This window comes from Lichenostomus cassidix, chromosome 3 (genome assembly GCF_008360975.1).
Source record: "Lichenostomus cassidix isolate B80296 chromosome 3, HeHo_3.0, whole genome shotgun sequence".
Classification (NCBI taxonomy): domain Eukaryota; kingdom Metazoa; phylum Chordata; class Aves; order Passeriformes; family Meliphagidae; genus Lichenostomus; species Lichenostomus cassidix.
Window position 1 is genome coordinate 5,093,210 of NC_139483.1, and position 16,974 is coordinate 5,110,183.

The 16,974-nt window shown below is 39.6% G+C and overlaps 1 protein-coding gene across 9 annotated transcripts in view; it reads left to right on the plus strand.

Moving 5' to 3' along the window:
- EML6 (EMAP like 6) overlaps positions 1 to 16,974 on the plus strand; it is a 93,543-nt gene that overhangs the window by 15,177 nt on the left and 61,392 nt on the right. For all 9 annotated transcript variants that reach the window (XM_085054149.1, XM_085054152.1, XM_085054156.1 and 6 more), the window contains one exon: positions 14,683 to 14,842. In XM_085054149.1, coding sequence (XP_084910275.1) covers positions 14,683 to 14,842 — 160 coding nt within the window. The remainder of the gene's footprint in view (positions 1 to 14,682; positions 14,843 to 16,974) is intronic.

Genomic DNA, 16,974 nt, shown 5'->3' on the forward strand with positions numbered 1-16,974 from the left:
AAATCTTAGATGTGCATGGGAGATGGGTGACAGCTATTTATTTTTGTAAATGCCTATTTTAAGGATATTGTAAATCTGAACAGAGAGTCTTGTTCTCTGAGAGCTGGCCTTATGTGAGATAAAACATGATTTTCCTGTAAGGGAGCTGAGAAAGTAGCATCCATTTGTCTGAGCAAGGAATGTTTTGGCACTTGTGTCTACATCAGTATAATGTTACAGTTGTATTTTGGTTAACTGTTAGACCTGATAAGGGTTATAAGGTAATTTAAATTAGGAATAACCATGTATTTTGTTTTTCAACATAGTGCAGACTAAATGAAGTGTGAATGAAGATAAATAAGACAGCTCTTTAGACTGCCATTTCTTGTTGTATTAAATAGTTGTTTGATGGAATATTCTGAATGTGTATTGCACTTCACATTTTTCCCGTGGTATGTGTTATTTTTCATTTTCAATCTGTGGGACTCCCCACTGCCTAGGGGGAAATGTTCTTTTACCTTGTAATTTAGTTTGGTAGGAGTAACTTTATACATGATGACAGTTCAGTGCACTGCACACATTTTTTTCTGCTTTCTTCCTCCCTATCAGATATAACAATTCTATCAGCCTAAGCCACTCAACTGAGCATCTGCTGCAGCTGTCATAGGCTGCTACCAACTGAGCTGGAGTTTCTGTGATGCACCTCAGCCACTGTCAGGATTGTGTTCTGGGTTGTTAAACATATGTACGTACACAGATAAACAGAAATATAAATATATAGTGTATATATATACATACAAAATATCATTATATAGTTATGCAGTATTATATAATGCATAAATATAAATATTAGATATATTTGGCTTTCAAATAAATTGTTGACTAAATGTCATCCCAGGATTACTTACCCCTTTCACTTTCAGACACCCTTTTTTCTGTGCTGGAGGTACCAGTGGGAAGTGATGCTGTCCCTTAATTCCATTTATGAACATACTGGACTTAAACCTGGAATTGCTAGGCAATTGGGACTACATAGAGATGTTCAGTGTTGGCAAATCTGAGGTTTTTCTGAGTTGTGGCAGGATTTTAGGCTCCTAGGGAATCTTAGCAGTTAAAAAAAAAATCTCTTGCATTGTGACAGGAGGGTTTTTTCCCTCTACTATGTGATAGAAATTAAAAAAAAGATAAAAAAGGTGAGAGTCACCAAAACAAAGCAATAGTCACAACCATGGTTTGTTCTTTGGGGCTTGGACTGTGCCTTTAGGACAACATGCCCAAATATGTTAAAACAGAAGAGCTTCACTGTATGTCAGCATGAATTTAAGGCATAAGACGTTCCATTCTGCTCAGGAGGTCCTGGGGATTTTCAGCTCTTCATTTCTTTCCAAAGACAGAGTGTGGCATTTCAGATGTCATCTCCAGTTATGTCCTGCGTTGTTTATTCCCATAGGAATGTTGGCATACTGTTTCTAACATGTTGGATTTCAGTTTTTCTCCTGGCTGCCTGGAGTCAGTGAGGTAGAAATGCTTCACTGCTACCTCTGGCATTCAGCACCCCAAACTGCAGAGTTCCAGTGAACAAACACTGGAATGGGTTGGTCTCCTCTTTCATTCTTGGATTGCTCGTGGCTGTGGGGCTTCCCAAGCTTGGTTGTTCATACAGCATGCCAACACATTTCACCTATCTTAGGTTGAAAATTTTAGCATGTGTCTTTAATCAGCTGGTTCAGAAACCAGCAAAAAGCCCTGAGGAATTGGTTCATAGCAAAATTTGGCAGCATATTATACATTTTGAACATAATCTTTATTTGTCTTAATTAGAATCCTCATTTATATTTTACAGTATGCTTCATTTGATTGAATATTCTTTCCTTTTTTCTCAAATTTATTTTATTTCTATTTCTTACACTGTTGTAACAAGAAGGCATGGCTGACAGAGTGAATAAAGATGAGTGCTTCTCACCAGCCTTCAGGGAGATGACTTCAGAGTTATCAATTAAACTCCCACTCAGCTGCTGGAATCTGCTCTGCATCATGACCCCAGAGCCACCCCCTAAAGGCTGCCTCAGTCCCTCTAACTCCAAGACATTCCCCAACTAATATATGGGCAGTTTCCTTGCTGTCTTATTTCCTCTTCATTCTGTTCTTGCATCCTTTTCTGTTTGTTTGCTTGTTCTGTTCTCACCCTTCTGTGTAAAAACCCAGATATTTATGTTGTGGCTCCTCCCCTCAGTGGTTGAGGGCAATTAAATTCATCACTGGAGGTGTTTGTTCTGAAGAAGGGTCTGGATTGTTCCCACAGCACTCACCTGAAACCTAAGAGAGATCAGTTTTGTAAGGAACAAGCTATTTCCATCTGCCTGGGAGGAACTGTGACTCAAATGTGTGTATTACCTGTAAAGGGATTACATGAAAACCTACAAAGGCTCCTCTTCCTAAACCCACATCTCCATCTGAAGGTGGTTTTAAAATGAGGAATTGTTGGAAAAATAGATTGCAATCTTCAGGGTTTATGGTGGTTTTTTTTTGAACTGCACCTGGAGGTTGTAAGACACTGACAAGGGGTGGCATCCTGTTGGACCTCATCTGGATAGTTAAAAAAAGTTTAAAAACCATCCAGTGAACCATATTTTCAGCCAAATAAGTTAACTTGAATGTTATTAAACTGAAGTACAATCATTTCAGTAATTTTCTAATTAAATAAAAAAGTAGTTATTGTTACCTAATACCATGTTGAACAACACAAACTTTTTTTTTAGGGTGTGATCCAGTCAGGTTATGAAGCTCATTTCCAAAGTAAAATTTCAAACATTTCTAGATAGACTTATGACTTCGTTATAGGATCATAAATGCCAATGTATATAATTTTACTATTTTAATATTTAAATGCTGAGTATGGAATAAAGCTTTGACTTTCAATTTCTTTTTTTCTAATCCTGAGATGATTACAGATCTTTTTTTACTTATTCCAGCTGCCTGCAGAATACAAAAATAAAAGCAAATGTATGCAAAATGCATTGCTCAAATTAACATGCCTTAAAATTCTGGTTGTTTCTCAACTCGTCTGATATTTTTGCAGGAGAGAGCAGAATGTGGATAATGTGTCACACATCACTCATCCCTATTAATCTTTCGCTTGCAGAAATACAAATATGATCAGAAAATACTGACAGCTGTATTTTCACCCAAGTTGCAAGTGTATTAGGACTGAAGACTGTGATATAGATATTTTAAACCAGCAAACTTAGGTACCACTGCTGTGGAACTCTGCTCAGTTTATTCTTCCTTTTACAGCAAATCTGGGAATTCCTCCAATGCACCGTTACCTAAATTAAGTCTGCTTCCCATTTGCTCTGTCTGCCTCTGTTGGGAGCACAGCAGAAGATCTGAATCCCCAGATCAGCTCAGAAGCTGGCTTGCAATACAAAATTTTAATAGCAATACCCTGAGGTGTGTTCCACAGACCCTGGAGAGGCAGTAGCTTGAATTAGGTGAATTTATTGTGTTCAAATCCTGCATTTTAATACACACTTAAAACATTACGATTGGGGAAAACAGCATTTTTATTTATTCAGTAGTTGTAGCAGAGGCAGGGCATGTCTGATGCACTTGGAATGTTGGTGTGAACTCCTGGTTTTTGTACTCTCCAGAGTAAGACTTTCTGTTGTAGAAGTCTGACAAGTAATTTGATTTTCTAGTCCTGATGAATTACAGTTTCGCATCTGAAAGCACTGCTCATATCCACATGAGTCTGAAAAAATACATTTTAGAGCTCACACAGCCTTTGTGAGATCCCAGAAGGCAAAGGAATATTTTACTTTGGCTTGTGTAATTATTATTAATATTTATATTTGAAGCTGCTTCTTTCTTTTACTTCGTTAGACAGTAGGCTGATGGAATAATAAAATGGACTTTCTAACTCCTCAGGCAGCCTGCTTTTGTATGGCCCTCAGACTGGGGTGAACTGGATGTTCTGAGCAACTAAGAAAGCCATTCCCTTCTTTTCTCCTTAGTTTAATTCTGTTTTTTAAAATAAAAGCAGGTAAAATACTTACATAACATGGCAGTATGTGAATCAGAGGAACTATTCAATAATATCACAGGAAAATATTAAGGATTAAAAAGAAATTAAAAGTGGAACAATTAAAATTTTTTTGAGTGACTATACAAGGTTGATTTTACTATTAAGCATCATATTATGATAATTTTACACATAAAAATGATAAATGAACCAGGAAACACAGAAAAAAATTAAAACAAACTTATTTCACGATTACAATTTCTAAATTCAGTTAAGTTCTGAAAATGAGCAAAGTGAATTTCTGCCTTTCACTAGATACAGGTGCAACTTGTTTAATTCACAGATTTTTGTGATTTTACTCAAAGGATAGCAGTTCCCTACTCTTTTAGGGATTTATGTAAAGATAAACTCAACAATATGTGTATGTGCTGAGGGAAGGTAGTTGTGTCTCGATAGTGATTTTGCTAAGACGTGAGTTGAGCATATTTAGGTGTATTTTCACAAGTGGAGCAAAATACACACCATCCTTCTGTGTGAGCAGCTGAGCTTTGGACACATTTTAGATATCTACAGGCAGTGCCATGAGCCAGACTCCCATTAAAATTGTGTCTTTTGCTTACTTGTGGTTAATAAAGATTGTATTTCAGTATAAAGCTTCAAAATGGGCTTCCTTTCTCCAGGCATTTAGAGATCTCCACTTAGCCAACTGAACACCTCAGGTCCCTGAGATGTTTAGTGTAACATCTGCATTTCAAACATGAGAGATTCCACTGGGAAAGAGAGCTTGGCTGGAGAATGAATTTTGTGATATCAAATTGACGTGGATTTGAGTCTTAGCTTTTTTTCTGATAAAAAGCAGCTCTGTTCTGTGAGGATTTTTTGTTGTCTGCCACCTGTTAAGCACAGATTGTTCTCAGGTGAGCATTTCACCTGAATTTAATCAGCTGAATTTGGAAATAACAGAACTAACACAACTAATGCAAATCCCTGCACTTGTCAGGCCCTCATTAGTGAAATGCCTGCACCTGGGCTTGCCAGGCTTAATTTGTAGCTAACCTGGGTCAGCTGTAAAGGGGAGGGAGTAGGAGGTTATAGAAAGAGTTCAGTTGTTCAGCTGCCCTTTTGGAAGCTGCTTGGGAGCTTTGGTAAGTGCTGCTTTTATGTATTTATGCTTTTTAAAGCAACCAAACCACCAAAAAAACCAAATGGTGTTGGTTTTGATCTTTAGTTGTTCTGTGTGTTGGCTCTAAAAGCACTTAGCTGCTTTTTCTTAAATAATAGGCTGTAGCTGGGTAAGGTCTTTTGCAGCTAGAGTAGGCTCTGGGAAAATAGATAAATTCTGTTATCTGGGAAGTTTAACAGAGGTTTTGTTTAATCTGTCCCACACAAGAGACACCTGATTCTTAGAGCTTTCAGGTTGTGTCAGACAATGTAAAGTGAGTTAACAATAGTCACATTTATTGTAATGAGTGCATTTCTCAAAAAAAAAAGGCTCTGTGGATTATTGTATAGTAACATTTTCCTTTTTTCTAACAATTCAAACCTTGTTTGAATTGTTAGGAAAAAGGAAAATGGATTTGTAGCAAATATTTGTTACAAACAATGTTCTAATTTTTCAGAGTGATGTTTGTGTTTTTTACAGTTAATTGGTGAAATATTTATTTCAGGAGCCTGAAATAAAACTGCTATTCATTACTTTGCTGCTGATCTGCTGTAAGTGAAAATTTAGAGAACAGACCCATTCTGATGTTTCATATGATTCCTGTCTGCTCTGCAGAGATTTCTGCTCCAGTTGATGTTTGTAGTTATTCACTTCAGCATGGCCTCACAGGGAGCAGGATTTCCACATGATCATGTAAGAACTTTCTATTTCTGCTAATTTTCAGCCTCTAAAGAGGGAAAGGTATTGTCCCTGAGAGCCAGATAAAAGGGGCTTTTAACTGACTGTGACAACATGGCATTTTGTTCTGTCCACTTTGCAGTTTTTTGGAGCAAGATGTCTCAGTTTAGGTGAAGTAGAAATTCAACTCAGAATTAGGACAGAGCATAGCTGAGCTCAGATACTTAACCCTGCTGACTTAGAAGTTTGCTGAAATATTGTTGCTGCCTATCAGAAGTCCCCAAACTGGACTATATCCATATAGCCAATGTGTCAGTGTTACATGTCTTCTGCTGCAGCATGGGCAACAAAGTTTATCTGTGTTCTGCATTTCCAGTTTTGATGTATTCTGCAGTATACCTAGGGGTCTGACAGCTTATGGAGCTGTTGTCAGTCAGAAAGTACAAAAGTAAACTTAAACCTAATCCCTTCTCCTCAGGAAAATTCTTTTCTCACCTTCAGTGTGGTGTAAGGATCCTCTAGTGTACAGTGCCATCTTTTTGAAAAGTAACAAAATCGTTGGTCTTGGCTTTGCATTCCTGTGAGATAACGAGAAAAAAACATTCTTAGTAACATTGAAAACTCCTTCTATCCTGAGTGGTCTAAAAAGGAATGGTTTTTTGCCAGCCACATCTAATATTGCCACATTTATTATTCCTGTAGACAAAGTGTACAAAGAATCATCTGCTTCTGACCCATGAAATACACCTAGTGTGTGTGTGTTTGATATATTATGGAAACAAACCCTTCCTCTTCTGTTCTTCTTGCCATTAAAGTGCCTAAACTTTATATGTTGTAGGGCAAGGATTGCCGTGAGAAGAAAGCCTAAATAGGATGCAGCTGTGTGTTTGCTGCACTTAAAGTGAGAACAATTTCCCTAGGCTTAAAATCCTTATTTCTGATAATCAGGTGAGGGCAAACCTGTGCAAACAGTATTATTGTCCTAGTGTGATTTTTTTAAACAACAGCCTGGGAATCTTGTCAGACCTCAATGTTTGTCATAGATGTGAATATACCTTGGGATTTTCAACAGAATGAGATGAAAGCTCTTAAAATGAAAGTGAGAGTGATCCACCAAAGTTGTGACAATGGCTGGGGTTTTTTTCTTATTCTCTGCAGTATTTCCCATTTCTCCTTGGCTGTTCCCTGGGCTTTTCGGTTATTTTTATCACATCTTTTATATTGTATTCGTTTTGCAGCTCCCCCATGACTCCTCTTTTTGTCAGCTCTATCTTTTGTCTGTCCTGTTTCCAAAATTTTCTTCCCATTTTCCCTCTCCTCTTTCTCAGCCGTTCCTGCAAATGTTTTGATTCAGACTGTGATCTGCATAGTTATTCCCATATTCACTGCTGGCTGTTGGCTATACAAAAAGCAGAGTAGATCCAGGAAATGCCAAAGCAGTTGTGCCTGAGTCAGCCTCTGGAGAGAGCATGAGAATCCCCCTGGGAACACCTCCTGCTGTGCTGCTAGGCACAGGGGCCATCTGCACCCATCACCGTGCTGGGGGCAGTTAATTAATTAGTGCATGTGGGCAATTAATTAGTGCTCAGATTTGTTGTTCGCTGTGACCACCAGTTGTAGAGCTGTCAGCTTAATCTTTGCCTGAATGATCATCAAACTCTGCCTTTGAGAGAAAAGCACAGCTACATTCAGGCCATTTTCAGTTGTTTCAGCCCTGAAGTGTGATGAAATGGAGAGAAATAAAGGGTTTGATTCCCAGCAGCTGTGCATGGTTTGTGTGTCTGCTTTGGGTTGCATTGGGTTCTGGTGTTTCCACAGTCAGGCTGGAATAAGGTGAACACAGGAAATAAAGGAGGCTCCAACATTTGACAGTGATTTCTTCTCTTCCAGAATTTATCTGATGTATGAATTTTATGTTTTCAATCCCAGTGTTCAGACTGGCCTTCAAATTCCTTATACCAGATGAACATTAAAGTTTTGCTGGATTCTTTTGAGCTGTACTAGATTTACAGCAGTGTATAATTGGCTTTCCATGTATTGAGAAATCACTAATATAATTTAAGTTGCTGTTTTTATCTCAGACTCATAGACCAAGTAGCTCCTTGCTGTTTTACTATATATTTTATTACAAGTGTGTTACATTGTCCATATAAGTATCATAAGCACAGAACAGGGTGGGGCAAATACAATGCTGAACTAAATACAGTTCTTTCCTCTTTCCCAACCTTCTCTTTTTAGTCTCTTCTAGCAGGTTTTTCTTCATAACTGATAGTTTCAGCTCCATTTTACTGATTGTATCAACTCACGATGCTTATATCAAGAGGGGTGTCACATGTGTCTGTCTTGGGTGTTTATTTACAACTGCTTTGGCCATTAAAACAAGTGTTTGGTTCATCATCATTAATGCTAGTATCATTAGACTTAAATGGAAGCTCCAAGCATGCATGGGAAAACTGGAATATGGTGGTTGAATTTCAGTGTTACACAGGAGGGTCTCTTTGGGGTAGTGAGGTTCATAAGAAATCCTGGGTATCTTATTTCCCTGATCACTTGTTGCTCAAACCCCACAACTCATGAGGACATCAGCAGTTGTTGTTGCTTAATTTTCAGTGTCATTAAAACTGGCTTTGGATAAAATCTCTTAGGATTGCTTTTCACTGAGAGAAGCTCAGAGTTGCAAGATATCCGTGAGCTATCCATGAAATAAACATGTATGATGAAATAAACCATTAGAGAACTGCAGCCATGTGAGAGGAGGAGCCCCAGTGCTGCAGGACTGTGCTGCAGTGCTGTTCCCTTTTTATTTGGGAATCTGCCCATTATTTCTCTGTGCACAGATGCATGTGAGTGTAAATCAGAGCTGGTCTTAATTAAAATGCAGAATGCTTTTGCTCAAAGCATTACATTTTAAGAGGTTTTTTTTTTTTTCTTCTTTCTCCTTCTGTTATTGGGGAAATTTTAATCACTTGACTATAAGCAATTTATTTTTAAAATCTGGCCTGACTGACCCCTTTGTAGCTTCATGGTGCTGTGACAAGTTCTGCCATGCTCAGGCATTTTGGACCTGATCTATCAAGAGTTCTAATAAGCCCTGGGCAACTGAACAAACCTTGGTGAAATGTGGTGGAATAACTTCATGGGCTTGAATAACAAACACTGGCATGAGGAGCAGGTCAGTGGGAATTTTCCAAGGATAAAGAGTGGCAGGAATGGGTATAACTGTGCGTGCTTCTGTCACCATTCTACTGTGGTGAGTTCTGGAGAACAGTCAGAAATAAAACTCTTGTCAAGATGCCCCTAGGATTCCCAGGACACTGTAAGTGTGCTTGAGCTGAACGGCAGCAATTAATCTGTGTGTTTCCAGGATCTTTATTAGGTCTGAGCTGCACATCCACCTCATAAATGATTCAGTTTGGGCTCAGTTTGTGGCCCAGCCCAACACAATGATTGCAGTCACGGTCTGCTCTGACTTCATGTGGATCTGGGGGTGTTTGCTTCCTCAGAGGAGCAGATGGGAGCTGTCTGGGACAGGCCACTGAATTCTGGAATTGTGGCTCAGAGTCAGCCTGGCTTCTTGGAAGCAGGAAGCTGGTGCAGAGTGATGAGTAAATGCTACAACCTGTGGCTGTATCACTCTTCTTCCTACACAGGGAGCATGGAGGGGGAAAACCAGCAGTGGAACAGCTGCTAAGAGCTTGGACCTAAAACATGCCTAAGTGATCTTAAAAAAGCCCATCATTCTGTGCACATTCCCTGTTATATATAAACAAGATATTGCCATACAGAAATCAAGCCAGTAGATTAAAATGTTGCCATTGCAGTATTTCCATCAACATTTATGTTTCTGTTTTGTCAGGATAAATATGCTCTGTGCTTGAGTTGTTTGCAAGAAGCGTGTGGCAATATTTAGTATACTTAAAAGTATCATTAGTGCTATATGTTCAGATGTGTAAAAAAAGCAATTCACTTGCATGAGTGTGCGCACTAACTGTGTTATACATGCAAATATGTGCACACAGAGTCTCTGTCTGAGGGCTAACAGATCTGTTCTCTCTGTTCTTCCACTTGTTCCACATGCCTGCAGTGCCTCCCAAAGCCTCCATCACCTGCCCTGTGGTACATGCCAAATAAAATTTGTTATCCTGGTGTGTGATCTGCCTGCCAGCTCTGTGCTGCTCTGGGGGTCTTGGGTTCATGCTGGAGAAGCCAAAGGTTGGGAGCTGTGATTGTCCATGAGCAACAGTCTCCTGTGTTATTAAGAGCTGGATTTTCCTCAAAAGATGGTTGTGGTGTTGGTGTTTCAGAAGTTTTCTGGGGGGAGATTAGATGTAGGATTAGCCTGATTCCTGCAGTTTTCTTCTCAACCCTCTCCATTTTTACAGGTCTGGTGGGGTTTGTGCAGGTTGTTTTGTTGTTGCCTTGTTCCTTTTCCCTTTCTCTTGTTCTTTTGCTCCTGAAGGCCCCAAGTTTGCTTCCATTTAACTTCTGGTCTTTGTTCCATTATTCCTTTCAATGGGGCTTGGTAATGTTTTGTGTTGTATTCAGAAACAAGGATCAGACTGCATCCTGCCTTTTTTGCTGCTAAAATAGCTCTGTCTGTACAGTGAGTTCCCTTTTGACCCCACAACTGAAAAAAGAAGCTCATTTTGCTCTGTGAAATGGGGAATTACTGAGTGAGTGTTTGTGTTCTTCGCTGCCATGTGAGGACAGCTCTGTCCTTGGCTCTGTGAGCAGTAAAATGCAGAAGCTCTCTGGTGTTCCCATGTGCTGCTGGCCTGCCAGGATCCTGGGAGTGTCCTAGCAGGAGCAGGCAACAAAGGAGAAAATACCTGCTGTGGTGCATAATGGCTATTTCAGGACAGGCTTGGAGTTTCTTGGAAATATTGTTTCTTTAGAGATACTTTTTGCTACAGAGAAAAAGTCTTAAGAAAAATTGTTGTTGTCTAATCTGTTGTTCAAACATAGCAATCAGTGCCCAGAGTACTCCACAAGTTTGACCTAAATTGTGGAGAAAGACCTGCTGTGTTTGTAGCTGGTTTTCAACAAGAAACATAAATTCTTTCATTTTGAAAAGAGACTTCCTGAAGAGAATTAATAATATACAGACAGTATCTGCCTCTCCCCAAGTCTTCATTAGCATGATCTAGCACTGTGTTACAGAAAACTGCATAGTTCTCTAAAGGTTTGCCTGAATGTGAAAGGTTATTCCAAATTTAAAACTGGATGGATTTGAAGTAGAGGTTAATTGATGAGTGCATAACTATCTAGAGTTATTTTACATGAACATCAAATCTGCACACTGCTTTCAAGGGCAAAACATCCCAGAACTGAGAATGAATTATATTGTCAAGAGCTGATGACAGTTCACCTGAGACAGTGGTTTCAACCAGTCTGTAGTGATTTCATTCAGAACTGCAGATGTTTGTTTCTTTTCAAAAAGCAATTTCTTTTTTGTCAGGTGGAATGTTCTGGAAACCAGCTTTAGTTTGTATGAACAAAAAATCGTTGATAGGATGGTTATAAAAAGATTCAAATTAATTTGGCATTTAAAATAGAGAACATAACTTAAAAAGTCATGCACCAAAACTACAAGAGCAAATGTTCAGTTTTTGGCTGCTGCAGTGAAAAAGTGTTTTGCCTATCTGATAAATAGGATAGTGCAATGATAGATTTAAACAACCCAGAGTAGTGAGATTTAAACCTCCATCTCTCATCTGATACACCCATTTCAAGGTCTCCATCAATTCCCTATGCCTGTATTAAAGATAACAGAAGTGCTTGCTTTTTGCAGCATCAGGGAGCAATTATCTAATGCAATTTAACTGCTGTGAGCCAAAATACATTTTTACTTTGATTACTTTAGACTTTCTTGATATATTTCAGTATTTGGAGCCGTAGAAAAGTCTAGTTTGGAAGGGACCTCCAGAGATCATCCAATCCAACTTTCTGTTGAGAACACAGCCTTAGATTTGTGTATCTGGCATCCTGTCAAGCTAGCTAAGTCCTGAACCATTTCCAGTAAGGAGAATTCTACCACTTCTCTAGGTAACTATCCCAGTCTTTAGTTTTTCTAGTGCAGAATGTTTTCCTTGTATCCAAACAGCATTTCCCACAAAGCAGCTTGTGTCTCTTGCCTTTTGTCCTCTCCCTGTGCATCTTTGTGAAAAGAGCACCTCCACCTTCTCTGTAACTGCTTTTGAGGCTTGAGCCATATCTAAACTTAGTACCATCTCAGAACTTCATATCTATATGTTTACAAGTGTATGGAACCTGTTACAGAAAACCAGTACAGACAGAAATGTAAGTTAGACAAGAAACAGATACTTTTAGTCCATAGGAATTCTGATGCATTATTAAAAAAATTATCTTGGAGCGGGATATTATTGCAACAGAAATCGCGGAGGTAGTATGAGTTTCCCATCTGGCAAGGCCCCCAGACCAGATGGATCCACTAATGACTTTTATAGAGCATCTCATCAGACCCTGCTGGAACACGTGTCTGGCATCTTTAATTATCCTGAATTAACACAGTTCCAGCCTTGGATGCTTTGATTCAGGATTGTTGATCTTGGAATGGAAGGAAAAGGAAATGTTCCCTAAAAGATCATCTTCCTAACAGACCTTTTTATTAATGAGATATAATGTTAAAATATTACCTAAAGTTTATTGGTTCATCCTGAAGGGATTGTTTGCATAAAAGAAGAGCCTGTGGAGGCACTTGGATTAAAGGGATTTTTTGCAGACACATCAGAGTGCTTTTGGAATTTACACAGGAGCATTCAGCCAGGAATTGCATTGCTTTCTTTGCCTTCCCTGGAGGGAAGGGAAGGGGCACTCCAAAAGCAGTTGAGCTCTGCCTCTTTCCCTGTGTGTGCAGCCATTCCTGTTGCTGTTCCCACAGAAAGAAGTTCTTGTCCTATGGGGAAGTGGCTGCCAGGGCCAGTGGGCAGCACCAGCAGCAATTGCTGCTGCTTTGTTTCCATCCCAGCTCCTTAGCAAGAGGAAGTTCATGTCCTTTTCCCTCAAACCTGGAAAAGAGAAATTTTCTTGAAAACAGAAACAGAAACTTCTTCTGCCCACCCTGCTTAGATCTTGTTCCTGTAGAAGGAGTAGGAATTAGTCCCCATATGATATGTTTTCTATACCATAAATTGCTGTTGTTTGAATGCCTTGTCTCTTCTAATCGTATTTTCGTGTCAATACAATGCAACAGTATTTCAGTTTTCCAGTGGTGCAAATAGCGATGTGGTATCATTGCAAAGGGTCTGGTTATGGGATGTTTGCTTAGAAAAGTTGAATAAATGCATCTTAACAGTTCAAAACACAGGCTATGAAGTTGATACCCATTTAAGAAGGCAGAGAAGGGCATGGAAATCTTACATCCTGAAGACAGCACATGACCTCTATAACAAAGATATTGTATAGGTACGCTTAAAAGTTTCATAGTTGAACACCCAACAAACATGTAAGTCATATACAGGTATCAAACAGTCACCAAGAGCTGTTCTTGAAACTGAGTTCCATTTCCTTCCTCTAACCCAGTGTTCTGTCTGCCAAAAATAAGCCCTTGGTTATCTAACAGCCAGACTGCACGTGGGCAGGGGGAGTGCATTGGAAAGGCTGGTGGCGGGAGATGAATGTCCTCAGCAGGGCTCGGAAATCAGACTGCTAATTTAGGTGCCAAAAATTGATATTATTACCTAATTTTAGTTCCCCTACTGGTTGACTTAATGCGTCAAAAAGGATAAAACAAATATCAGAGACACTTTGTACAGACGTGTTGATGTTTAGGAAATGTGCTCTTAACCAAAGAGGAGGCTCTGGTGTGTGAGAACTGCTCTGTGCTGAATGGTGGCACATGTAATTAAGTTCTGCTCTAGCAGTGAGAGATTAGCCCAATTAATCTTTTCCTTCTGGTTCTTGAAGGAAAGTATTCTAACTTAATTACAGCTATCACACCTTAAGTTTGTAGCTTCACCTTTTATTGCCTGTGTAGGTTTAGAGCTGAGGTGAATTAGCTGAAATGCAATATAATGTACAACCCAAGCCCAGGGAGGAATGGGCAGATAAAGCAGTTCAGTTGAGCTAAAATTGTTCTTTTTCCATGAAATGAATATATTTGTGAAACTTTCTTAAGCTTTCTGATTAATTCTTCATAATAATTAGTTTTGTCTTCTCCTGGGATAGCAGAAGTATTCAGCTCCCCTCAGCCACCTGTTGAGTGCCAGTTTATTGAGAGAATGTTTGTCCTTATTCCATGTGTAACTCCCATGCTCAGCCATTGTTCAAATTTGTTTCCTGGGTAATTGTAAAATTGCCTTTGTATTCATACGACTTCACAGAGGGCTTTTATTATTATTTTCGTATCTTAAGGGTTGTGAACAGAAATATGATTTGATTCTGGTGAAACAATTTATTTCTGTGCCTCTCCTGAGATTGCCATGTTTAAACTTATAAAGATGAGAGGATTTCTTGTGTGTGTTTCTCATGGTGAAAAATATCCATTATTCAGCCTCTGGTACATATTTCAGAATATTTGAGCTGATGTACAAAAGAGGAATAATTTGTAGAATATCATCAACTATAAACCTGTGAAAGACTTAAGATCCAAATCTCTGTGTTCAATCAGCTTATCAATCAAAAGTATTTAAAAATTCTCTGGGTATGTTTTTCCTTGCTCTTTCTAGCTAAAATATGATTACATGATGAATTGTACTCTGCACTCACCATGTCAGTCTCAGCAAAACATATTTTGAGTAAATACTGGAATAGAGGGAGTTTTGAAGACAGCTGCTGTGATCATTCCCAGAGTGTGTTATAACCTGCAGTGTGCTCTTTGCAGCCTGGCAGTTCACCCGGATAAAACTCTGGTAGCCACCGGGCAGGTTGGGAAGGATCCCTACATCTGCATCTGGGACTCGTACCGAGTGCAGACGGTGTCTGTCCTGAAGGATGCACACACCCACGGAGTCGCTTGCCTGGCCTTCGACTCGGACGGCCAGGTCAGTACAGCTCCTCCCCTGCCTTCTGAGCTGAGCTGCATTGCTGAGTCTCAAAGAGATGCATGCTAAATGTTTTGTGTTTCACTACGGGGCTGCAGTGCTGGAGCTGCTGTTACACTTGAGTTGAGATTGCAGCTCAAGGGCTTGGTTTGTATTGTAATTTGCAGTAGGACTGCAAACACAGCTCTTGCACAGGAGGTGCTTTTGGGATGAGAATCACAACCTGGCATCCGAGTGGAGTGGAGACATCGGTGTTGGACAAGTATCCAGAGCAGAAATGCCCCTCTGTGGCTTAGCTGCAATGGCTTCACCATGTACTTGTCACCTGCTGTCCAAGGAAATCAGTTCCTGGCAGAGCCCTTAGAACCCTGCAGCTTTTCTGGCAGAGGAGCTGCATTAATCCCACTGCTGGGAGAGTCTCCTTGGCTGGGGTGCACAGGCAATTTAATTGAATAATGGCATTAGGACACACAGTGTGGCTTTGTAAAATGTGATTAGTCTAGATGATATCTTGAAATAAAATTTAAAATAAAACTAAATGGTGGGCTATTCACAGCTAAACACAATGATTTTTATTTTTTTCTTCCTGGCAGTGTTAAAAGCTTTCAGTTTTTGAATGAAGTAGGAGGCAAATAGATCTAAAATTCACATGTACCTGAGAAATATTTCACAGATCTTTATAAATAAATGTCTGGGCAATTGTGTCATTATTGATATTGTGATGAGTTTCCTGGTACAAAACTCGCTAAAGTATTTTTAGTAATGCTTAGATTAGCTGATACTAAAAATCTCAGACAAGAAAACCCTCAGATAACAGAGCAAAATTTCTAATAGTGTAATGTTCTTTTAATATGTTGTTCATTTGGAAATAAATGCTTCTCATTTTTTACCCACATTTTGAACTTCATAAGACTGCTGGGTAAGCTTTTTTTTTAGAGCTATTTGAGTGCCTAATGGGAATGAAGACTCATTGGGTGTTAGAGGTGGAGGCCTTTCTGAAGATCCTGCTGGGTGCTTGCTGTAATTAAAACCCAAACTCACTGCCAGGTTGACCTTGCAGAACAGTGACAATTCTTTTTCTGGAAGTGCTCGAGAAGTTTCAGTTTATTCTGAAAACAAAAATTTGCATTGAACACTTTTATATCAGGAGAAAAAACAGTGCTGGAGAGCATGAATATGGATAATGCATCTTGGCTTTTTGCTGCTCTTTCTGGCTTTGTAGGAGAAGCTGCTGTGCTGAGCCAGAGCTAAAGGGCATGCTAGGAAGTCTGTGAGTATCTGGAACTCAGAGCTGCTGGAGTTCTGGTTTGTTTAGTCAGCATTCCCAAAGGAGCTTGAGTCTGTGACAGGGCAAAACAGGCTGTGCAGACACTGCTTGCACTTTCCTTCTTTTGTATCCAACAGCTGTTAAAAGCCAGGGAAGGTTTGCATTTCAGCCCCAAAACACAAATATATGCAACAATCAGGTAAGGTGTAGATGCAATAAGAACTGTATTCTTTTTACTGCTAACTCTCAGCTGTGCACTTCCTAAATAAAAGCAGGCAGAGGTGAAGCCCAGGTGTCTCTCCTGCATTCCAAGTTGGATCTCCATGGATTCAGCTTACCTCCTCTGTGTGTTTCTGTGCAAGTGCTGCTCCATGTGTGGGTCTTAATCAGGGCCACCCCACCTGAATCTGAGCCCAGCTGATTTGCTCTTGTTGAACCAGAAACTCTGGGATCCCTGTCCCTTTTGGATGAATTAGTGGGGAAATATTCCTCCTGTCAGACTTGAGCTGACCTTGCATGGAGACAGCACACTTGTTGCTGCATTATTTCCCTGGCACTGTGTTCCACAGGGTGGGGAGTGCAGATTGGTTGCACAGGATTTGTTATCTTTTCTAATAAATGGAGAGGATCAATATGCAGGGGAGAGCTTAAATGCTTCCTTTATTTTATATACCTTCAATACAGCTTTTGGAGACAACTGTAGTCGGTGTGAATTTCCTATTTTGTGCTACCTGTGATTAATACTGTGTTTTGGAAGTCCTTTGGGAGCTGAATGTCTTGCAGAAGTGTTGCTATTTTAAAACACATTTTAGTTTGGGCTTTTTCTGTCTGAGCAGGAGCTGCCATTTGGCAGGAGGGAAACGGC